Here is a 26,365-nt window from a genome sequence, read left to right on the forward strand (position 1 = left end):
TAACAGCTGCATCCCTGGTAATGGGAAGCCGTTGTTACACTGGCCCACCCCGCAGTACGTAGAACGGGCAGGCTGCTTTCAAGGGGGCACCAAAAAGGACGAAAAGTCTGCTGTAATTTGCGCATCCTTGGGGTGCTTTGGCCGGGACATTTTGCAGACATGCTATTCACACCCTGACAAAACCCAAACAGTCGCTGGTGTGACATTACAGCCCATTTCAGAAGAGACTTTTATTTTGACATCCCTGCACTCTAATGTCTCTTTTGAGGAATCGTGTGTGATTACTAGATACACACACACACGGCCTTCTGCAGCCCGCGCTATACATCACCACGACATAGCCGCCTGCCGGGATGTTATTACTGGCAAGAGAAGGCTGACCATGTATCACATTACTGCCACCTCGGATGATCCTCAACATGAGGGATGCAACTTTCTTTGGGGCTGGATGAAAGAGAGCCGTGGCCGCGGTTCAGCTACAAAATAAAGGTGGACAAATGTATTTGGGCCTCGTGTTGAGTGATGCATGCGCGTACAGCTCTGTGGCAGACAGTGCAGAGTGTCTGCAGATTGTCCAGAGAGCACTGTCCCCCTCCGCTGTAGACTGGACGGATGTGGTCCACTTGCCAGAAATCGCCTTCCACTGGAGCACGGATCATCTCGTTCAGCTGCGCACACACACACACACACACACGGAATGAAAAAAGAGCAGCAACACCCTCAGATGTTCTCTCATACGGCCGCAAATTGCCAAAAACAAGCTATGATTGCACTACCCTCCCAAACCATCCATCTATGCTCAAGTTGATTTTTCCCTGCAGCCGTGATGTGTTTAGCTCTCGCTGAGCGCTACACTCGCCTAAAGTCTTATTTTACAACACACACACCTACACACACAGCCAAACGCTCAAATTTAACAGATATGTGCACCTTAGAGGCACATTGCAGATGTGCCTCATCATAACCAGAGACAAAAACAAACAGAAATTACTCATGACAGCACAGAGCAGGAAATAAAAAAAAACAAAACAGATAATGTGAAGTTTTCTGTAGCTCGAGACGAGACGTGTCTATGTAACAGTCGCTTTTGGGAGTCGTAACTTGAGCAATCCTTTGATGATGACACCTACATGGCATGAAATTAGTTTTGACAAAGGCTGCTAAAATGTCGTAATTGCAGATTATCCTGAATTTGTTTTAAAGCTTGAACTTTAGATTGATGAAAGCAGCCTAACTCCAGACTGTTGTTTTACTGTCAAAGCAGGAAAGATGCAATTTGCTGCTTTGTGACCTCCTCCGCTAGCGCTAGCAGGGCTTTGAATCCCAATCAAGGAAATTAACATTCTCGCTTGCGCTTCTTGCATAAGAGTCAACCCTTGCTCCATTTCTCAACTTCTGTGCACGGCGAGCGCCAGGGCGAGATTAATGAGAATCGGAAACAGAAGATACCAAAAGACAAGGAACCGCTAGCGTGGTGGTCGCCGTATAAACTTTAACACACGGATGGTTTGACTGTCACAAGGCCATCTGTCCAATCGCAGCTCACCTGTTTTATGAAGCTGAGCCATGACTGGTTGTTATCTGAGCTCCGAGCAGTTCTGATGTCATTTTCAGTCGACGAAAGTGACAAAACGGCTGCCCTGTGAGATGGCTAAAAACGGGTGGATTTTGCTGCTCAACTCTTATTCCACAAACATAATATTAAATCAGAATGCCTTGTTTCAACTAATGGGCCTGCATAAAAACATAATCTTGAAAAAATGTTTGGGTTGACTTCCCCTTTAAAAAGTGTCAGAATTTCCACGTTTACTTTTTCAGATATATACTATCTTCACAAGAGAAAACACCTTCAAAACAACCTTGTTTTTACGTTTCAAATGACAGACTTTGAATGAAGACATTTAACAAATAATGGAAATATAAAATTAAATCATCCAAACCTAACATAAGCGAGTTGCTTGTGCATATTCTCTTTCATCCAGGCCATTTCTTTCTCAGGGCAGGGAATTGATCACAACTGGAATGCTCTGGTTGTCTTAGAAAACATTTTGACTTCGATCCGAGAAAGCTTCATCAGTTCGTGCAAGACTGACCAGCTTGAGTTGGTCTTGAAAATCCAGCTACGGTATTGATGCTCCAAGTTTGAAGCGCAGCCCAGCACCAAGAAGCTTTGTTGGGTGAAAGGCGAAACGCCTTCGATCGTATGGATAATCCCCAAAATAATATGAAAACATAGCTGTTTCCGTTCATTGTTTTGAATTTAATTTAAATACACATCCTCATTTTGTCTGATTTGAAGAGCCAGGCAATAGCTTGAAAAAAGAACAAGGGGAAGTGTTCTGCTGTGCAACAATCAAGAGGCTATCGCGCATTATCTTGGCATTGACTTGAACTTAAGAAAATTATACAGTGGAGGTGATCGGACTTCATGACCGTAGAGACACCAGCACACTTGCAAAGATCTTTAAAGGCTCCTTGTATATAGCTTATTAAAATGATGACCGATAAACTGTAAGCAGGCGCAGCTTGCCTAAAGATCAGGTAGAGCTTTCCCACTTCAGGCATGTGTGGGTGCCAAATAAGTGAAAAATGGATGAAAGAAATATTTATAGGCCCTTTATAACAATATTCTGTGCCTTCTTCTCTGGGCCCCTCTACAAATGATTTTAAACCTGATAATGAACTAACACACACTTTCTGCTTGGCAAGTGTAATAAGAATACAAAAACTGGAACAACTTCTAGGAAGAACCACTAGAGGGCAGAGAGTAATGAATTTTGCTTCACTGGTGCGAATTCCAGCACAATTGGCTCCCAAGATGGAAGGATTCCAGAACCAGAATCTCTTTGAAGCAATGTGAAAACACAAAAGACCAACAATATTGATCACATTTGGAGAGACAAAGAGCACAAATCAATTAAGAACTAAAGATGATTGAAGAGAAGCCTGACAAGGAGTTGAGAACCGAAAATCAATTTGCTCAATTTGAGTGCTACTTTGTCGACATTAAGGCAGTGAGGTGGAATTGATCCCAAAAGATATAAAGAGCAGGACAGAACACAGGGGCAGAGTTCACATCACACACACACTTGCGTGGTCTCCCACAAACTAAAATAGACTGAAACACTCACATGGCGAAGCATAGAGACGTGCAGCAGGAAACACACACACATCCACAAAAGAACCCCCAGTATGAACCAAAGAATGAGGCACTAATCTTAAGGCTTTTCCACCACCACGCCATCTTATCATGTGGCCGAGTTTGTTTCCTCTAAAGCTCGCCGCATCGATCGGCACTGATGCTGTTGCCGGCGGCACTGAGAAGAGGGTCGGGGGATGAATATACGTGTGTGTGCGTTTGTATGTGTGTGTGTGTCAAAAGAAGCAGGCAATGAGGAGGTTGCAAGGACTGCAGGATAACAGCCAACCAAATCAAACAGGCTTACTGGTCAGGGCCTGGCACAGGAAGGAAAATCAATGGGGCCTGCAATCCATTTACTGGGAGCTGGCCCGAGCTAGTGAAGATCAATCTGTGTGTATGTGTGTGTGTGTGTGTGTGTGTGTGTGTGTGTGTGTGCGTGTGCGTGCGCGCATCAGGTATTTATAGTTTTGTGCTGGGGTCCAACCTGTTTGAGGGACAGCTGGGCGAGCCAAGTGCTCTCAAGCATCTCCTTGCGCTGGGACGGCGGTGCATCGCGGACCTTAACAAACACGTCGTGGGCGTGGAGGCCGCAGTGCTGGCAGATGCCACGCTCCGCCTCCAGCACCCGCGAGCGCATGTACGTCTGACTGGAGCGCAACTGGAACTCCTCCTGGCACCTACGGGGGCGGAGAACATTGACTTGTCTGCACTGCGTGACATGTGGACTGATAGAATATTTACCATAAACACCAGCTGCAAGTCAATGAAACAACATTCTAGAGACAAAATCACGGCGATGCCCGGCTCCGTCTACAGAAAGTGAAAATGGAGGAACATCTCGAACCCCCCCCCCCCCCCCCCCCCCCCCCCGCAGTCTATAACACAAATTAAATTTGACGTAGTCATTTGAGCTGTCTCTCTCACTGCCTTTCTTAACTTACTTGTAGCTGCAAAATCGGGTGTCCCAGGCCCCACCGGTGGTCAAGCAGGGGTTCTGGCAGGACAGACACAGAGGGACACCCTGGCGGTCCACCGCCTGCAGGAAACCTGGTGATGGTGGCTCGACCATGTCTGTCCCTGAGCTGCAAAAAAATGCATATGGGGCACATATGAGCGCCTGACCAGAAACAACCGCAAACATCTGCAAGATGTTGATGTGTTGTGCTACATAACAAGCAATCGCTTGATGTTTATGTGAAAAATGACTTCCAGTTAATAGTCTTGTTTAAAATAATCTATTGATATTGACGAAGAATGATGTCACAGGGCTTTGCTAAGATTGACACATTATTAAGTCATCAGATGAAATGTGTCACAAGGCTATTGACATCTTTGGAGGATAAAAGAGATAGTCATCCTTATTATTACAGTAGATATCCAAATAAATGATAAATTAGAAAGACTGAAGACTACTGAGATTACAGCTGCAGTGTTGAAGATTGGAGACACCACTGGTATGTTATGAATATTATTTATTGGGTCTTATGTAGACCCGGCCTGGTACACGCAAGGCATTTTGAAACCTTAAGAGTTTGTTTAACTGTTACAGATCACACATATTAACATAACAAAATCAGACATTAACAGCTTTGATTATACGGAGTGTGGTGTGTCTCAATAATAGCAATACAACATGGCGCACACAAAGATTGTGTTCTACCACCGATCTAGAATCTAGCCCTCCAAGACGGAATTCTAGCGTGATCTAACAAAGACAAAGAAACACAGCGACAACCAGAAATGACAAGATGCAAAATGGAAGAAAACACATGAGAGGATAACTCTCAAAGTATTCATCGTGTAAGTGTGCATAATGCATACAGTAGTTTTTGGTTCAATTTTAAAATACACTAAAATGTAACATCTACAAATGTTGTGGCTGTAATCTTGTCTTTATTTTTACTTTGTACATACCTTAAAGAACTGAGGCTATAAGCTAATGATGGTTATATAAGAGCAGCTGCTTGCTGGACCGATATGATGTGATTTACACATTATCCGATTAGTCGACTAATTGCAACTCCTATCGGTGACTAGTCGACTCGCAAAATAATTGTTTGTGGCAGCCCTATTTGAGAATAGTTATTGTATAGCCTACACAGATTGGATTAGTGCTCAATATTGAGCTATGTTACTGCATAAAACTTGCCAGGAATGCAGAAAATGAAACCTGAATTGCAAATGTGGGTGTGCACGCGTGTGCATTTGTGTGCGCGCGGGGGCATTCTAACCTCCACCCTCCCAAATGAACTTCCTGCCACCCAAGGTAAAACTGTCTTGAACCAGTGTACACATGTAAAGATAATCCTGATTTTGCGCTTACTGATGACCCAAGGATGACAAATGCTAGATTATCTTGTGATAATCTAATCTAATATTTTCTTTATTAGATTATCCTGTGGTCTGATGAGTTTTTAGTGAATTTGTTCCTATAGTGGGATCTGGAATTTGTCAATCTTAAAGGGGCCATATCGAGCTCTTTTAAGCTTTTCACAATTAACTATAGGCATATATATGATTACATATTACATTTGGCACAATGGTGATCTTATGAAATCTAAGTTATTTTTGTGTCTAATTTTCTAACCCGGAAATAAGACGCCTGCTTCAACGAAAACCCCGCCTCTCCCTAAGTGGCTGCCGCACCCCTTTCATGACGCTGTCCTAAAGCTAGTTGCTGCGCACGCCACCCACGAAACAGTAATGAACAGATGTTATCACTAGGCAGACTAGTGCCGCTTTTCCATTAGTCCCAAACAGCCCCACACCACACACCACTCAGCTCATTGTCATTCATTTGGCTGCCCCTGTGAGTCAACGGCTCTTCGTCTTCACTCTGCCGCGTCCAGACGTTCACCTGTACTTTTCTTGTCGCAACGGAATTTTGAACAAATTTCCCTGCGACAAGAAAAAAACCCCACTACAACTGTTGGCAAAAGTCTGTCGAACGTTTTGCCAACATGACTAAAAGCTCAAAGAGTTGATTCAGCATGATATGGCCCCTTTAAATATTAGACATTCAATATAAACACCCAAAATCTTCATGTGTGTGAGAAAAGCCATTGTCTCCCATGTCATGACTCTGAATTCTGACATGAAATGGAATGAAGCCAATCAATAAGCAACATATAACCTACGTATATATCACTGACTTAATTCGAGTTTACACTCCAGCGCGCACACTGAGGTCCGGGGGCCAGCACCTTCTTGTGGAGACTATGAAGAACCTTAAAACCCGGGGGGGACAGGGCCTTTTCAATGGTCGGCCCCAGACTCTGGAACACTCTGCACCTCCACATTCGAACAGCCTCCACAGTCGAGTGTTTTAAGTCTTGTCTTAAGAACCACTTTTATTCTCTGGCTTTTAACACTGCGTGAGATGTGTGTTCCTCCTTTTTTTTTTTAATCATTTATTCAGTGGTTGTGGTTTCATAACCAAATACTCTGTGCAGCACTTTGTGACTGTATAGTTTTTCAAATGGGCTATATAAATAAAGTAGATTGGATTGGATTGCAACCTAAATAAAAATAAACATCAAGTACCTTGAACACAAAGGAAGACAACATCAGCCATTAGCCTAATTTGAGAACAACTGTAGCTCGTACAGTAGACTATAAAATCCGCTTTCACGCAGTTTCCAGGATTTTTACAATGGTCTTTTCTTTTTTTACTTGGGGATTTTTCTATAAATAACTGTCTCAAAACCCCATCATTCCCTCCTCTCGTGTGTCCTCTTTCATGTTGCAGCTTGTGTTTCCCGGTTGTAACTATGTTTTTTTTCTTCTTCTTTGAGATTACTGCCTTGGAGGGCTGGATTCTAGATCTGTGGCGGAACAGAATTTTTATGTGTGGTGTGCTGTGTCAATATTATTGGAGCAAACCACACAGTATAATCAAAAGTGTTAAAGGCCTATTTTTTTCATGTGTGGGGTCTAGAACAGATAAACAATCTCTTAATATTTTTTTTAAAAAATCCCAAAACCTGTAACAGATCAATGGAAATGAAAATTGTTAGTTGCTGGGCATTGTTTAATCTGAGAAGTAATTTCATACAATGTTTCTCTTTTGTCTGTGAAGGAAAGTAATCAACCCGTACTAAATTTCCTGCAAATTAGTCTCAGTCTTTTCACGTACAGGCAGGCGGACTCCCCCTATATCACCTGTTAATAATAATAACAACTAGGGGTGGGACGGTAATCGTTTTTTCGGTGCATCGTTCGTTTTATTTAAAGGATCCTGCATGGATTCAGAGTTATTAATAATCGATGTTTAAAGCATAACATTAAAAAACAAAAAAGATGTGCAAGCGATTTCGTGCGTTTGTACGTCAAACATCTGTGCCCAGGCTTACCTGACAAGATGGCGGGACAAACAAAACCTCACACGAGCGGCTCAATCCTCGTTAAAATCATCGGTTTGGAGACCTTTAGTTTCTTTATTAAGTGTGAAGTTCATAAAAAAAAAACATTTCGGGAACCCAACAAAGATGACACGTTACCACCCAGAGTTGAGTGCTGCGACCCGTCGGCCGATTTACTCTGTGCTCTCGCAACTCTCCCACCAAACTCCGAAAGAGTAAGAAAAATGACCAAATTGATTACGGAGTAAATTGCATCAGATTTGCGCCCGAATCAGTTGTGGAAGGAAGGGGCTTTCGCAGCCCTGTTGCACAGTGACGCTGTATATAAAATTCCCGCAGAGCATGTAGATTACTTCTTTCCTCACACAAAAACCTAGAATATGCACACCTTCTGCAAGATCAACAGCTAAAGTCTGTTATTTATTGTTACAAAATATGCTGCTTTATATTTCGAATAATAAAGCTGTTCTGTTTGATGGCAATTTCTCAGGGCTTAATGTTAGTGTTTATTACACCACTCACAGTAAGCTGTGGAACGAGCTTGAACTTTTATTGCTCTTAACACAGGAAATACGCAGTACATTACTTCTACCAGCCATATCGCTACAGCACCGCACGCCTTTTTCTCTCTTCAGTCTCGCCCTCTTTTGTTTTTGACCGCCCAGGGACATTCTTGCTCTCTGGTTTACTTCGCCAACAGTCATTTTTCACACAATGTTCAACACTGCCCTCTGCTGTAATGCACAATATCACGTCCAACATAAACTACCGTACATGTGAAATAAAAGTCACCAATTGAAATAATATTCCTTCGGGCAGAAGGCGGGGTACACCCTGAAACTGGTTGCCAGCCAATCGCAGGGCAAATTGCAATATCATTTAAAAGAAAATATACTACACCGGGTGCTACATTAGGTTAAATAAAAGCAGCGTTCATTGCTAAGTTACACAGAAATGTCAATCAGACGATTCATATTGCACTTAAAGTATTAAAATACCGGTTACGCTAAATCAGATTAAGTTTAAATATGTTTTGGTAATTTTTTTGTTCTAGGAGAAGTTACAGACATTTGTTACAACAAATGCTGCCATTTGCACTTTTCGAAATTTGTTGACACACGTAAACAAGGTTGCCTTGCTACTTTAATAAAAGTCAAAGAGTGAACTATAAATCCTTACTCTTCTTGAGTTATGCAATTGTTTTTTTTAAAAAAAGGTACCATTGTTTTAGATTAACTATAAAATGTAAGCCATTGTAGTGATGCATTGGAATCGAATCGAATCGTAGGAATCGGATCGAATCGTGGGCCTCTGAATCAGAATCGGATCGAATCGTGAGGTACCCATAGATTCCCACCCCTAATAACAACCCACTATTTCTACTACATTTCGTCGCTGTGTGGTGAAAAACACGTATGTTCATTTTTTCATTTTTAAAATGTTTACGTTAATGGTGTTTCTGTATTACGGACGTCCCATTGACGTGAAAAAAAAATGACATACGTGTTTTTCACAAGGCAGTGACAATTTAGATTCTCTGATACCTTATTTTATTACTCTAAATTTGTGCCAAGCACACAATCTATTTTATGACAATCGATACAAATTCCAAGCATATACACGCATGAGTCTATTTTTTAGTGAATTAATGACATTTTTTGGGATAACTAGTTTGGGCATTTGCCACGTCATCCCAGCAGGGTGCATGAGCCACATTAGAGAAGGACAGATGGACTCCATTGTTTCCCCATGGTTTTGTGTTTTGAATTTCATACAGACCAAGGCAGCAACAAAGAACACACAGATATGTCCTCACTGATATTGAGAAAACCCTAAAAAAAAAAAAAAAAAAAGGAATGTTGAGAGCATACCAAGAACTGGTACCAAGCGAACCGTATGGTGCCAAAAATGTCTACGGATGAAAGCGAGACAGAAATAACCTGCTAATGGTGTGCTTAAAATGAGAATGGTCACGAGTGTTTATTGGGGGTAGGGGCCGGGGAGGGGGCTTGTGGGAAGAGGGGAAGCCTTTAAATGCTAATGATTTTGAAATACATATCATTACAAGAAGCTTCTACCTTAGTGGAATTCATTGAAGTGAGCACACTTGCCTCAAGATCTAGAAATAATGCAACATGCCTTTGGCGAACAACAAACAAATCCAGCTATCCAGAATGAAGACATCCGGCTTTCTGTCACTTTATCTTCATGCTTTTATGGTTTTCTTGATGACCTCTACAAAGATAAGGTAATGTGATATTGTGTTGATTGCTGTTTGTTAACATGATTACACAAAAGCAAACTCCCATGAAACTTTGTGGGGGTGTGGGACTAATTCAAGTTCACTTTTCAGTGTTATAGTCCGCTTGCATCGGGTGACCAACCAAATCCAACAGATGGAGCTGCACCAACAGGTTTGGAGTTTGTACTGAGTTTAGCGTGTCAACGCTCACATAGCGTAAATGTCATTTTCTCCATGCGTTGTATAATTCAGGAATATTTGTTTGGTTTTGCTGTTAATTATCCCCCAGCATGGCTCAAAGAAAGTGAAACACACAAATGATTGTCTTATTAGAGAAATGCTGAAAAGTGTGTACCTCCACAGTCTCCACTGCCGTAGCTTGCCAAGCAGTGGCAAGAGAGAGCTAGTGAAGAGCTACAAGGCACTCTCTAGGGCAGGGCTCACCAACTGCGGTCCTGGAGGGCCCCTAAAACATGCAGGTTTTAGATGTTTCCCTCCTCCAACACATCCGACTCAAATGATCAGCTCATTAGCGTGCTTTGCAGAAGCCTGATGACCATCTTGATCATTTGGATCAGGTGTGTTGGAGGAGGGAAACATAGGAGCCCTCGAGGACCGCAGTTGGTGACCCCTGCTCCGGGGAGACCACACCGTGTAAATGCACAATACACAAGTGTAGTACTCTCTGTGTGTGGGTGTGATTTTCTGCTTAATTAAACGTGACGAAACCAATTTATTTTAGGGATGCCGATTTTAGTGAAAAATTACGTGATCGGAATATTCGCTGAAAGCCTTTCATTGCCGATCACCCTTCAGCTGTGTTGCGTCCATCCCCCTCTGCTCGCAGCGGAGGCGCGGCTGCGTTAGGGAGCTTTTTTGGCGGCGTGCGCGGGCAGGCGCAGTTGCGTGCGGGGCGGTGCGGTGCGGTTCGAATGATGCGTTTGCAGCTGTGGGACGGAGTGAAGCACCGAAAATGTGTCCATTCGTCCCATATAAAACAAGTCAACTTTTTTGCAATTGCGCCTCGCGGCAGCCAATCGGCATCGGACATACTACGTGACTACGTCTCACACACAGTCAAACAGAGCCACTTTAAAAACTGTAAAAAAAAAAAAAAAAGTGAACAGGACGCTGTTTGGCTGTGTGTGACGTAGTATGCCCGATGCTGATTGGCTGCCGCGAGACGAAATGGCAAAAAAGTTGATTTTTTTTAATACGCGACGACGTCCCTCCGTCCAAAAGCATCACCCGCGCCGCCCGCCTGTGCGAGCTACATTGACTCCAATTGAAACGCACCGCCAGAAAGGCTCCCTAGCGCTGCCGCGCCTCCACTGCGAGCAGAGGGGAGGGACGCAACACGACTGTAGGCTGCGAAGCAAGAGCTGCGGGTGATCGGATGTTTTGATCGGCAATAAAAGGCTTTGATCGAATATTCCGACCACCGCAGTTGGTGTGAACATAGCATTGTCCGCTGTGTGTGTGGAGTTTGCGTCTTGTAATACTGTATATGCCATGAAAAAGTACCTCGCGCGGGGAGCATGGCCAAAAGTTTCAACACAACCGACTTAATCCGACATTTGAAGAGCAAGCAATTGGGAGACTGTGGTGAATTTACGATGCTCACTGCATTGAATAAAGTCAAGGCGGACACAGCGCAGTATAAGTTGCATTATGCCACAGGGAGACGCATTGTAGGTCACTTTTTTTCAGATAATATTGCATAATAGCAGTCACCATAAATAAATGGAAAAATATACAGATTTTCCATGTGAGCGGAATCGGTATCGGCCGATCTGCATGATCGGTATCGGTGTCATAAAACCTGATGGGAACATCCCTAATTTATTTCTTTCCATCCTCTTTTATATTTACTGTATATTTTACAATTGAGTGCTATTTTTTCTTTATTGAAAATATGTAACAAAAACTGTTTATTTGGGGGGGGGGGGGCTGAAACAGTTAATGGCATTTTTATTCATTTCAATGGTTCAATGGGTTAAGTTGATCGGAGAGACGAGTGATTTCAGTTACGAGCGTGGTCATGGAACAAATTAGACTAATAAGTCAAGGCAGCAATGTCAATGTCTCCTGCTGCAACCGCCACAAACCCGTGGCCTCTTTACACGATCACGCCTTGCAGCCATAATCACACAAAGCAGAACTGTCTGGCGTTGTGCTTCCTCCAGCAGAAAAACTAAGCACAAATACTGAGCGGCAACTTCACAGAGAAACATCTTGCACAAACATTGATGAGTGCGTGTAGTTTGTGTGTTTGCTCGTGCACCCGCCGTCGCTCGCTTCTGGGTCGGGTGTTGAGTCGCTGCCAATACATTGCATTATGGTCTAAATTTACTGAACGAACACACACAAGCGGGCCTTTGTGCCTTGCACAGAAGGCGGATGCAGGTCTCCATGGAGACAGCAAAGGGATGGGAAATGAATTGATTTGCTAAGAGGAAGGGGCACGATCAAACATATCACCTTAATGGGAAGATGATGAACACTCATATTTACAGGCTCTTGCTTTAACATTGAACAATATTCCATGCAAGATTCAAAATTGGGTGAAAATTGTGCCTGCTGGCACATGGGTTAAGCCCGCCGCCCAAGAACACACACAAAAAAAATCATACATTCATCAGTTTTGTATCAATTTTGTATAATGCATGCGTTCACAATCAGTTGGAGACAGGGCTGTCACTAGGGCTGGGTGATATGTCTGAAAAGTACATCACGATATAAGTGGTTCATATTGGTCGATATCGATGTACAGTAGATGGATTTTTTTTCTTTTTTTTAACTAAGAAAAGAAAAATACATTTAAGTTATTCTATTTTAACATAATACTTAACCTTGAATAAGAGGTCAACGTAACTAAGAAAGAGTGAAATAAACTGGTGAATAGCAAGAGGAAATGAATGTTTTAAACATAATTTGCTTAGTAGGGCTGGGTGATATGTCTGAAAAACTGTCACAATCTAAGTATTTCATATCAGTCAATATTGATAATTATTGATTTTGTTTTAAACCTTTTTTATTTTTAAATAACAGTAACTGTTTTTGTGTACATCGTCATGCAGCATAATGTGCAGTTTCACCTCCACCAGTGCATTGTAAATATTTATTTGCATTCAATGTTCATACAGTGCAAGTGAACTTGCAGTGCATACATTATCCTTGACCAACTGTCTTAGGACTACTTTATCTTTTTTGCGGACTCATTATTGCCATAGTCCATTCATATTTTACTTGCTTGATTTTAACTATTATCATTAAACTATGGCTAATTGGCGCTAGCATGTCAAAGACAGGGAACTCCTTTACTTGTACACCACGTCTCCATCCGGGGGCGGTTCATCGGGATATCATGGATAATATTATTTTATTGTAAGAGTTGTACTGAGTCGACTGGTCATTTATTTGAACAAAGTCCCGCCGCTCGCTCGCTCGATGCGAGTAATGCGCACGGCCGCCAGGCCCGCACGCATGCTCCATTGGATTCTTTGTTGGTTTAACTTCTTCGTGTTTGGAGGCGGATGTGCGCTGCCTACATCACGCACCATGCCGCGATCGGGTTAGTATTCTTTTTTTTTTTTCTATCGAGCATTTTATCGAAGGCATTTTCTATTGATATCGATCACTTGTCAATCACGATACATATTGATATTGAATTATTTACTATTGAATCCTTTAACAATCGATTATCCTATTGACTCTTCCATTGAATAATCAAGTAATCGAATGGTTTTGCATCCCCCAGCCACTTCCCACAAAGTCCGACAGTCCGGTCAGCAACACACCTTCACACATCATTGCAAAAAGTTGCTACTTAAGTAACAACTGGTGGTGGCAAATCCCAGCCACTATCGGTCTCAAACCCGGATAAAAATGGGTGGGTTGCATAAGGAAGGGCGTCCGGTATAAAAACTGTCCCAAACACATCGCTGTGGCAACCCCTGACGCGACATCATTGGTTGCAGCATCAACTTTCCAACAGTAAAAGGTGCTAATAGACAGTGAAAGTGTCATGAGTAGTTCTGATATAGTAGAATAGAGATATCTGCCGAATGGAAATAGAAATACTGGCTTGCATGGTACCGGCAAAGCATTGGTGCAAAAGGTTCGTGTCAACTTTTTTTTGTGGTCGACTCATTGATTTGGTTGACGTTTTCTCCTGCCCTTGTTGGATACTTGCTCTAGTATACAGTATATCGAAGAGATATAATGCCTGAAGTTCAACTAAAAACACAAAACAAAACTCGCTAGGTAGGTATTTAACAGCAGCGCAAATGCTGAGCAGGGAAATCAATCTTTTTTTGTCATACCTGTCTGGGGTGGGTGAATTTAGTGACGTGGTTATCCTCTTCTTGCTGAAAAAGTTCTCCTTGGCGACCAGGCGCACGCTGCCGCCCTCCTGTTGGGCCTTGCTCAGTGAGGCCTGGGCCACCTCATCCCGACTGAGGTACCTGCAGAAATGGGACCATTAGGAGCCTGAGTGATGATTACATAACCAGTGTAGCTTAGAGGACGGAGGAACATCAATTAGGGCCTAATTTACTTAAAGTTTGGATATGGAAAATGGGCGCAAACTTGATTGCTCACGCAAACAAGTGTGGAACTTGATCTACAAACTGGCTGCACCAGGATTGCGTCTGACAAATGCACAAAATTAATGTGCAGTTCATATTTTTCTTTTTAAAGGGTCACCCCAAACATCTTTTTTCAAGAATATGTTCTATGCAAGTGCACTAGTTGAAACAAGGCATTCTAATAAATATTGCCTTTTATGGAATAAGAGTACGTGGAAAACACAAACATTCATATGCCCCATAAAAAATAAAAAAAGTCAATAAAAATCAGAAGACCGTGTAATGTAGTTGATATGTAGATTGGAGTACCAGATGCAGCGGGAAGGTGGACCTGGACACATTACAGTCCACTGACAGGTCAACAGCGAATGCTCACTTCAGTAATTGAAGAAACTACTGTGGATTACAACACACATCCCTTCTCGAAATGGTGATTTTCATTGCTCCATTTGTGTCTACTCAATTTCTGCTCTCTCCCCACCTGAATTCTGCCCATTTCGCCAGTGCAGCAAGCTTATTTCCCTACAGGGACCGTCAATCATCTAATCTACTCCATCTCACTAGCCGCTGCTTTCCACAGCCAAATTTGTTATCCTAGTGCAAAGGTGTGCAAGTTGAAAACTGCACCCAATGCTTCATGTCAATCTGGACAAGAATTAAAATGACCTCGCCATGCCAGAGTTGAAAGCATATACAGCAGAGAAAAGCTGGCAAAGTGAATGAAAAAGGGACAAAAAAAACTGTAACATGCTTGATATAGTGAAAGGAAAAGTCTTGCTGTCATCAGTCTTGAAAATCAGCAGTGGAACAGGTGAAGCAATCATTTGACATTTTCAAAACCGACCTATGGTTACAATGAAGCCACTGATGTGCTCTTTCATTTAAAGTCCAACTGAAATTGCTAAAACATTCCTTTTTCATTTCTATGTGGTCAGCTATTTTGTACTAAATGAAAGAGCAAAAATGCATCCCACACTGCTTGTAAACGTGTTTACTTTTTAATAAGTAAAAAAGTTGAAATGCATAGTCACAGATTACGGCAGCAAACGGCAAGTACTGTGTTCTCACAGGGCATTCTCCATTTGTTTATGGCATTGTACACGTATCATAAAAGTCCAAGTTGGTTCCATTGATTATTATAAAAGTCCAAGTTGAGTCTAACTGGTTCCACTGATTAGATTGATGGATTGCTTTGCTTTCTACTAGGCTTGTCACGATACTAGAATTTCAATTTAGATACCGATACCCAGTTCAGTATCGATACTCGATACCATACGGAACGTATTAAAGCACAGGCTTTTTAAAAATGTTTTTGTTTCACTGTAAAACTTTTTTATCGCCAAAAACTTCAATTATCATTAATACAACAGTTTTCTAAGAGGTAGTGCAAAAAAATAGTACAACTTCAGTATTTAACTTCGACAACCCTCTGCACAGTCAATGCCTGAAACCAATGACACATTTTAAGTTGTCTGAGCCTGGGGTAGTGCAAAACAAAGGAAGAAGTAGTGCAAAGAACAAAACACACACAAAAAAACAATTATTAATCTGTAAATTGTCTGAACTAGTCCAAAGAAATAACCATACTGTGCAACACCAATGGCACATCATTTTCAAGTTGTTTGAGGTAGTGAAAACGCCCACCGCTTACAGTAACATAAATTGACAACAAAATCTGTAAGTTGTCTGAGTATCTAGACCCACATGTTTATCTATTAAGGCACACTTACAAGTCACAGATAATAATAGTAATAATAAAAAAATAAAATAAAAGAAATTCAAATACTTTCAGTTATTGGCTATCCAGAACAGTAGCAGGTAGGGTTGGGCTTCGTTTGAATTTGGACGATTCTGGTTCCGATGTTTTGATTAGATTCTGGTTCCTAACGATTCACAATTCCGATTCTTAACCAAAAAAAAAAAAAATAGAAGAATTTATTTTTGGACAAATCACATGAACTTCTCTGTTCTTCAATTTCATGAACAAACCGGGTATAGGAGCTGAAAAAAATCCATCTGAATATTAATTCCATTAGTTACTAGGCCCACTAGTTGAAACAAGGCATTACGATTAATACTGTAAGTGCTCGAATTACGACGTATGCTGCCTACGACTTTTCGACTTTACGACACCCGTGCCTCTTCCGCCATTTTGTCCCCAGCACCATAGTGACTACGTTTACATGCAGTCAGATTGGTTTAAAATCTTTAAATATGCATATAAAAATCTTTAAATATGCATATAAAAATAAAAAATATATATATTCTATTGAATATTGCACATGCATAAGAGAATATTTATCCGCTTTGTTTTGTTTTTTTGTAAAATGATAGACTTTTTTTTTTTTGTAGGTATGTATAATCACCGACAGAGGCGGGTGCCATAGAAGGATTTTGCCTAGGGTGCCAGATTGGCTCAGGCCGGCCCTGCAGCCATCCATTCACCCATCCACTGATCGCCAGTCAATTGCAGGATATGAATGAACCATCATTCTGCCATCAAACTGACTTTGACTGACTAAATTGTTATAGAGGTATTAATTCAACGTTTTTATTGTTATTATATTATTGTGGCTATAGTTTGCACTGCTGTACTGCATTATACTGATATTTCGGTTACCTTCCAGTAACTGGCACCTGGTGTTCAAGAAAGCCTGTTCCGAGCTCTCTCCCAGGTGCACATTACTGCCACCTACAACAAAAAATACTGTAAAATAGCTTTTTAGACACTGAATTTATTTGGAAAATGTTTATTCAAACAGAATACTCAGTGAAGAAACTAGTGCGTGATTCAAATAAAAGTGCGACCACTGCTCACCCAAAAATCTCTGTTGTGCACAGACAACAGAAATAAGAAAATAAAAAGCGGATTATCCAAGGTGTTGTGTAGTTATTTCACCTGGGATGAAGCAGTGGCATGAATCAATAATTGATGTTGTACTCTACAAACATTTGTTTTGACAGCCATGTTTGATCAACATTATTGCTTGGACTGACACCTCGCAAATAAATCGTGCAAGAGCTAAAACATTTAAGTCCAATGAGGAGTGCATGCAGAATGACAGAACATATATTAAAAAAAAAAGAACCACACACACAATGATTGATAACGGACAAGACTGTTTTTGTGATCTGTAAATGTTTCCACCTGGTCTATGACTGGGCCTAAATGAGAGCAGCAAAAGAAAGAATGCCAAAGATATGAAAGATATCAATCAAAATGGATGTTAGGGGGCAGAACATAGAGGAAGGAGATACATCCAAGGGGAGAAGTTTCTGCGAAAAACTGAGGGCTGATGGTATCGTCATCAAACAGATGATCTTCCTTTGCTTCAAACAGCCGCCGCACACCGCATGAAGCCTGCACATGCAAAATAAGCCCAGCTGTACTTGTGGGAGAGGAGGCGGGGGGTAGCATCTTTTCGTATGGCTAGATGCAGAGACGGCACAATCAGGTGACTGCTGTAGCATTATAATACCGATTAAGCCGACAAAATGTGAATACATGCAGAAGACAATTGCATTGGTCTCCATTTCGTAGTCATTACAGCTTCTATAACATTTTTGAGCGGGGGGATTTTTTTATTTGTCATTCAGTCAAGAGAGCACTGACTGCTGCACAGAAGTGTGTCCCAAGACCTTGGTCTATATAGTGCATGTTGAATCTTTTCACATGCATCTGCCTGCAAACTACATTTGACCGCAGCTAAACTAAAGATGAGTACATTGCTTCGAAAGCAACGCAAAGAAACAGGTACTTGAGGGCTCCAGCCGCTCAGACAAAAGCCGTTTTATTGGGATGTATGTTTTTGCTGCTGGCCATCCGATGCTAAGTTCTTTCGGGCATAGCTGCAGACCTGCAAAGCACCAGACAGTACTCAGGTGCGTAAAAGCAAGATAACGAGCTGCTTCACCAGTCGCAGCCCGCTGAAAATGCCTTTGATCGATGGCCATGCCGTTCTATGGCGTGGGCCTGCCACGGCCTCACGCCACCCAAGGTCAGCTGTCATGAAGCTCAAGCTGCTTCTTGGGAAATGAAAGTATTTGGCACCCGATGACCACTGGCGAAGAGGTCTCAAGATTCAAGAAGGAACCATCCTCCTGCAAATTGTTGGTGACTGTAAAGTCAAAATATCTCCAACTAAAGCCAGAGAGGCGCATTTGTTCATTTGGTCTGTTTTTAAAACTATAATCAAGGCTCAAAAGAAGCGGTTTTGAATCAGTTTGAGGTTCAAAATTTGTATTTTGCGCCTCATTAATACACAATGAATAGCAAAACTGAGAATCAAACGCTGAGACAACCGTCAGAAGAAAGTAGACGAAGAAGAAGAACAACCGAGACGGTTAAAAGCCTCAGCTTCGGCTGGCGTCGCTCCTAAAACAATAATCAGCGGCCGTGTGGTGGAGAATAATATACATTTCTGACCAGTATTACGTATTACGTACGTACTAGTACTACTAGTATAAGCATTACGAGAAAAGACGGAGTATCACGAAAAAACACGTCACGAGAAAAGACGGAGAAGCCATGCTAAATGATAAACCAACCTAAGATTGACACAGCCAGCAGGTTAAAAACCAAAATTAAGTGCTTGGGTAATCGATTACACTTTTCAAAGATGGAACCGCATTAAAGCGGATAACATTCAACTTTGAACAGCAAAGTAGCTGGCAAATCGAAGAGGATGTCTGCACAAACATTTTCTTAACAATATGTTTTATTCGGTCCAACTAGTCTAACCACAGCATTCCAATCAATATTGGATTTGTGGAATATGAATTAAGCAACAAACTCCACCTGTTTTTATCCATTTTAGGGGAAGGTCATTTTCCCACTTGCTGTCAACTGAAAATGACATCACGGTGCCGAAGGGTTCAGGTTACGACCAATCACGACTCAGCTTGTGAACGTCATATGGCCAAGAGCCAAATTTTTCTGGACTTTGCTGCTTAATTCATATTCCACAAACGCAGTATTAATCATTAATCGGTGTTTAGACTAGTAGGTCTGCATAAAACGTTATTGTAAAGAACATTTTTAGTTGACCTCCCCTTTAATGAGTGTCTAGATTATGGAGAGAAAAACATACTCGCTAAACGGAAACAGCCAGAAATGAATTAACTTCAGCCAGGAGGACCGGCCTATAAAATTAAAAGAATAATAATACAGTATGGAAACTTTATAATGTAGTAATAATGCTAGTTGTTTGTTTTCAAAATAGAGTCCTAAATTTTGACTAACTTTTGAACTCTGCACAATAAATGTTCACAAAATTACATTTTAGAAGAGCTTTTTTTTCCCCCTTTAAATCAATTTAGCTTTGCTTCTTTGGTGGATTCTATAAAAAAATAAAATAAAAGAGAAACATTTTCAAATTGTCATATTTTTGTTCAATAAAACATTTGCTTCAATTCCCTAGTATTAACCTGCAAACAAAAATAAATTGCTGCACAAAGTTACATAAAGTTAATATTTTGAGCCTTGGAACTATAATATTACATAATTTCTCCTGCGTTCGGTAATTGCAGTTTTTATGACCAGTCCAGAACAGAAGTCAAAGCGGGCCAAGTAAAATGACAGGGATGGCTGCAGCTTTTTTTTTCTTTTACACTGAGAAAAACTGTCAGCAAAACCCAAATAATTTGAAGTCAATCAGCTTCCCAAAATGCATTGTGTTTGACCTGAGAGGTTTCACCATATTTTTGTATACAAAGTAATCAGGAAATGATCCAGTGAAATGAACCATCCTGGGACAACATTTGTAGTAATTTCAGTATGATGTGTACTCCAACTGAATGCAAACTCAATTAAAATCCTCTTCACTCCTCTTAAAATCCTGATGACTCTCCACGAGTGGCAAGTGATGAAAGTATGAACAATGTTGGCAACCTGGGCAAAATGCATTACATTTATAGTTGTTGAAAGTGGAGCGTCTCAGCGGTGCAAAGGTGAGATGCGATCGCACCGCTGCGCCTGAGCCGGAGGCTGATTGGTTCTGATTAGTGAATACATCAAACACTATCAAATTAAGCCGGGCCAATTGCCTCCTACTTACACCTTGATTAGGTTCATGCACCCAGACATGTACCTCCACTTGAGAAATCCTTTCATGCATTCACACACATACAGCAGTAATTCTATATAACAAGTAGTGTCCACAACACCTGTGATTGTGTGTTGTTGTGCATAAAAATATAAATACGCATGCATAACAGTAATCCCGTTCTCTCTCTTGCCTCAGTTGGCTGCCTTTGAAACACCCACATACAAAACTTATTTTCTGCCTTTCGCGATGCCGGGGGGCAGCAGGTATTGACAAATAAGATTGTTTTCATGTGAAATCTCACGTCGCCTACTGGATTGTGACTTAGTGGTGTTTGCGTTTCACTGTTTCCACCATCGACAATGTTGCAGCAGGCTATTATTGAACATAATAGAATGAAAGCTGGAGGCTATTAATGCTAAAAGATGAGCTCACAGAGCTTTGACTTCCCACCACACACAACATGCACTGTAGTTAGCATACTTGGTGCAACAGTTAGAAGTGGCATTTGCTCTTACTACATTTTTGTGAGCAGAATTCCACAAACATGATTTGACCTTATTCCACAAAAATGCAAAGGCATGGGTCAAGGAACAATGATGCTTTTCTGCTGTTCAATGGAGAGAAGCTAAATGGCAACATTTAGAGGAATGCTGGAAGTGAGTATGGTGTAAAATTTGGTGCTAATCAAGATTTGGTGCTGATTCATATCGCTGGCATCGGCTGGAATCGTGCCTCCAAAATCGTCACTATTCAGTAGAACTCGAGAAGGAATTTTTTTAACATTGCATCATCAAAGAGAGCAAACCATTTTGTAAAAATAACACCCACACGTGTGGACTGATCAATAATATAGATTTGTGAAAAACTATGAAAGATTTGTGTTTTATAGACTACCATTCTACATTAAATGACGAATGATTCATAAAAAAAAATAAAAAGCCCTCCAAACTGTAGCCTTGCTATCATGAAAAATATTTTATTTGAAGTTGCCAAAGTAAGAGTCAAAGATGAAATCTCCCTTTCAAGATCATATTTTCAGATGGAGTCTGACCTCTTGGTGCTGTTGTGAGGTCGCTGGGCGTTGGCCAGCTGCTGCAAGCCGAGCGTGGGGCTGTGATAGAGGAGATGGCTACGTCTGAGCAGCTTCTGCTTCATAGCTGCCAGGCCACTCCATTCCCGAACGAAGCGCAGCACCTGCAGGGTAGACGTTGACACCTTGCATCATTTTCAGATTGAGGTTGGGGTGAGAGGTGGCTAGAAAAAATATATCGTTTATCTGAGGCATCACTGAGTGTTTTTGGTTGCTATTCAAACACAATCAGCAAAAAGGCAAACACGTGGAGATGACTTTCCAAACCGCCAAATAAAACCAATCAAACTAAGACACAGTGATGCATATGCTTCAGAACAGGTCAGGCTTTCTATAACAGGTAGCCCACAAAAAAATGAATGGATACTAATACACTTTACGGGCACTTACTGTCTGATAAAGGTATAGAATTCAAAAGTTAGCTCCATTCAAAGCTATCAAAACACTTGGCGCTGGCTGTCATGTTGACTGCCAGTGCAATTGAATATTGATGCAAGTTTACCATATAGTAGCATGAATACTTTGAATCAATACAAAGGGCGGCTTTGACATATTTATAATATGTAAAGATAATGATCACATTTGACTAAAATTGTTAGATATATTATTTTAACAATATTATAATCATTGTGGTTGGCATGGCTCAGCGGCAGAGTGATCGTCTCCCCGCCCGGTGGGACGTGCCTGGAACGCCGCCTTTTTTTTGGGGTGCATTTGTGAGATATTCAATTTGGTTTGAACATTTAATGGCATAAATGAATTAGAAATCAGGAAGGGGGCAAATGCTTTTACTGTTGATTTCAACCGCTCACCTTCAGCTGCTCTTAGCTAACACATGCCTCCGGTGTTTACTGTATGAGACAGAACACTGGCAAAACACAATCTGTAATCATTTGAAATGTACTGTGTTTACTGTAACGTGAAATATTTTGCCCTGCAAACAGGACATGGGTGAGTCTATGCATTGCTGCATTCACAGTGTGTTCCAGCCTAGACGAACCTGCAAGCTCCGTATTGATCTCAGTGGACAACTGGAGCAAAGCAGGGTGTAAATGATGGTTGCAGCTCACGCCTTGGCTTTACAAATGGACATAAACAATGTGACAGGTGGGGACTGTGTCAGCGGCACTGCTGCTGCAAAGGCAGGTTGCTGGATTCACTATGAGCTGTTTGGTGTGTGCGGGGTCGTTCGAGGCGATGATCCGTCTACCTGTAATGATCCTCATAAAACTGCATTCTCTGCCTTGCCTGTCTCCTGACACTGGCTCAGCCTCCCTCACTTTCTTTCCATCTTCAACCCCCTGCCTGGCAATTCCTCCAGCCTTTCTCTCTTCAGACCCTGCAGGGGTGGAAACTGGTGTCCATACTGAGCCATAATGTTGTGCTATTTTCTCATGATTGCCAGCGGCGGTGTCAGTTATCAGTTAAATTTGATAAAGGTGCCTCGTCTTTACTAAGACAGCCTAGTTAACACTTCCAACTTAAAGAAAAATAAAGGTCAGCCTGTAGCCCCTACATGTAAATGAATTCCATATGCCTGATGACAAGGAAGCAAAATCATTTTGATTAAGAAAGTATTTCACTAAGTTTGACTCATTAAAAAAAAAAAAAATTGTAAATATAAGTGTTGTTCAACTTTGGACCATATTTGCCTTTTTGACTGCTGGGTGCACACACTTGAAATCATCTATCTAAAATACTAAGCTATTTAAATAGTTGGCAAGTCTGCCAGTTCAAATCTGTTGTGCCTTAACATGTAACTTCAACTGCACAATACAAAAGTGGATATGTATAATTATTTTTCAGGGGGTAAAAAAATAGCCCTCTATATTCCCATGTTGTAGTCCTTAAAGAGAACTTCAAATGCCTCTAAAATCATCAAATCATCCATAACAAATAAATTCACCAAAAAAACACAACTGAAGTACATTCCACTCCCCACACTATTCCTTACCAATTCTTCCGTTCTTACCAATAGTCAATTTGCGCGAGTTGAGTTTTTAAGTGTCTGTGTTTGAAACGTCGCTGTCATCATGACACATTAATGTCTCGCAATTGTGGCCTGTATCAACAACTGGTGGATTTTTAAAACTGAAACTGGTGGATTTTTAAAACTGAAACTTGTCAGCCAATTGTCACTCAATTTTTTAAACTTCCTGGAGCTCCTACCTCATTCCAACCAGCCTCAGCATAAAGTCCTTCCTTTCCCATCAGCACTTAGAAACAGTCATCCATGCCTTTGTTACATCTCGGCTAGATTACTGCAATGCATTTTATTTTGGAGTCAGCCAGTCCTCCCTAAAACGTCTCCAGTTGGTCCAAAATGCTGCTGACCGCCTACTAACTGGAGCTCGGAAGATGGAGCACATAACACCAATTCTGGCCTCCTTTCACTGGCTCCCAGTGCATTTCTGGGTTCAATTTAAGATTCTCCTATTTTTCTTTAAATCATTAAATGGCCTGGCCCCGGCGTACCTTTCCGAGCTTCTCACTCCTACGCACATTCCAGCAGCCTCAGGTCTGCGGACCAGGCGCTGCTCGAGGTGCCAAGGACCAAGCGGAGCCTCAGAGGGGATCGAGACTTTTCTTTTGCTGGTCCTTCCCTCTGGAATGACCTCCCATTGATGGTTAGGCAAGCCCCCTCTCTGTCCATTTTTAAAACCCGGTGGCAGACACATTTCTTTTTTCTGCCTTTTGATCAGACCTGAAATGTTCGGCTCTTTTCCGGTGTCAATTGTATATAGTGTTTTATGTTAATTTATTGCCTATATTTATATTTTTATTTCTATTTTATATATTATTTATTTATATCTATATTTATTAATAAGTGTATCACAGCCTTTTATTGTTTTTTTATTCACTGTATTGTTTGTAAAGTGCTTTGTTTCAGCTCTGGCTGTTATGAATTGCGCTATATAAATAAAATTGTATTGTATTGTATGTTGCTATTGTTAGCATTTTTAACTTTTGCAAACGCCCCCTTTAAAGCGCTTCTACTGAAATGAAATACTGTAGCAAGGTAAGTAAATTACAGCAAGCACACATGCGTGCACACATGCGTGCACACACACGCACACACAGACGAAGGGCAGACCTGTATTCGATTTTCTCCATGCCGGCTGAAGTCCTCGGGCAGGTCGTCCCAGTTGGTTAGTTTGATGTCCAGGGGGATGAAGCTCAAGTTCAACGGAGCAGCATTCTAACAGATGAGAAGATGGAGACGCAGAGTTAGCCTCAAGCAAGAGGATTTGTTACAATAGTATTGATACCACTCCCTCTCTATCCCTCTCTGTTCCTATTACTAAAGACAAAATCACATCCATATGTGGTGTGTGCTAAAATCTGCTGACATCTCAACCTTATCTTATTTGTTTTATTACCACTGACTGATAAGCGGACCTATGAGCGAAAGAGCTGGTTCAAGTAATTTTGGATTTAATTGACAACCACCGACTTGCCACTCTTCGCTGGTTGCCACAGTAATTCTCATCAGTTTCCTCGCTTATTTAATTCAAGTAGATGTAGACTGCTTTGAAGAAAATACTTCTCTTGTGACAGTGTGCATGTATTAATACTAATGAGTTAAGAGGGCCGCATGCTCACCATGATAATGATCTGCCAGCAATTGCACAATGAAGTAACACCATCAACACCCCCAAAATTAGAATTTTTACATTTATTTCACACTTTATTACCACTTTCCGAGGGCTCACTCTTGCTACTCAAAGATTCAGTGTACCCTCACTGTGAACCTAACTTGGAAGAGGGTGGAGGAAAGAGGGCTATTATTGTCAAGCATCATGAACATTTTACAAAACAGAGGATGCAAAGTGGAGTTAAGGGGCAAGAGCCACTTCAGTTCAGACGTGAAGATGGTGGAGCAAGGAGAGCAGCAAGCAGGAGAAGAGATAAAGTTAAAAGGTTAATAACACACTGTGTGGAATTCAGGTCCAAATCAGCACTAGGATGTTTTCCTTCTTAGTATCACCAATGTGCAGTGGCTTGTGTGTTTATTTAGATTATGGTCACATAAATGGCAGAGAGCCAGGGAGCGGGTTGTGCTGCAGCAGCACGGAGCAGGATTAGACTTTTGGTGGATAGAAAACGCGCACTTGTCCTTCCAGTTCGCACGCTGAGCGTTAAGATATTCTTGCTACATAAAGCTGCTGGAATGCCAAGCACATACATTTAGCTCATCTCGGCGGCAGAGGTGGTGAGTCAAGATTTTGGAGAGTTGAAATAACAACCATTTACGATGGGGTGGAACCTTTGAACGCCACTGAAATCGTACAATACCAAATCTGAGGAAGAAGGATTATTCTCAACAAATGGTGTCTAGAGAAGAACAATGGAAGTTAACATAAGACTTGACGATAAAATGATTGCCCAATCGACATTTCATGTGTTCCATCCATCGATCAATTTATTTTCTGTATATGATATATATATATTTTTTTTGAGCAACAAAGAAGACGACAGCAAAGGACTCAGCAGTTTTTTTTTTTCCTAAGACTGCCAATGAAAAACTATACAGCAGTGTTGGCATGGCATAGCGGTGGCGAGATGGCTAAAAACAAATGGATTTTGCTGCATGAAGCAGAAGTCAACCCAAACATATTTTTTTTCAAGAATATGTTCCCAGCAAGCCCACTTGTTGAAACACGGCATTCTGATTAATTTTGCGTTTGTGGAATATAAATTAAACAACAAAATACACCTGTTTTTAGCCATCTCTGGGGGCGGCCATTTTGTCTTCTGTCGACTGAAAATGATGTCATTTTCATGATGTCACAACTGATGTGGATTAACACTTATTCCACAAACGCAATATTTATCAGAATGCCCTGTTTCAACTAGCGGGCTTGCATAGAACATATTCTTGAAAAAAAATGTT

At 41.3% G+C, this 26,365-nt stretch overlaps 1 protein-coding gene across 5 annotated transcripts in view; it reads right to left on the minus strand.

The window, feature by feature from the left end:
* zranb3 (zinc finger, RAN-binding domain containing 3) overlaps positions 1–26,365 on the minus strand; it is an 83,506-nt gene that overhangs the window by 1,263 nt on the left and 55,878 nt on the right. For all 5 annotated transcript variants that reach the window (XM_086029501.1, XM_086029520.1, XM_086029510.1 and 2 more), the window contains exons 16-21: positions 24,566–24,670; positions 21,433–21,575; positions 14,071–14,211; positions 4,084–4,224; positions 3,627–3,819; positions 537–668 (exon numbers count right to left, since the gene is read on the minus strand). In XM_086029501.1, coding sequence (XP_085885627.1) covers positions 537–668; positions 3,627–3,819; positions 4,084–4,224; positions 14,071–14,211; positions 21,433–21,575; positions 24,566–24,670 — 855 coding nt within the window. The remainder of the gene's footprint in view (positions 1–536; positions 669–3,626; positions 3,820–4,083; positions 4,225–14,070; positions 14,212–21,432; positions 21,576–24,565; positions 24,671–26,365) is intronic.

The sequence above is a fragment of the Filicampus tigris genome, chromosome 1, assembly GCF_054856515.1.
Source record: "Filicampus tigris isolate MCC_2025a chromosome 1, RoL_Ftig_1.0, whole genome shotgun sequence".
NCBI lineage: Eukaryota > Metazoa > Chordata > Actinopteri > Syngnathiformes > Syngnathidae > Filicampus > Filicampus tigris.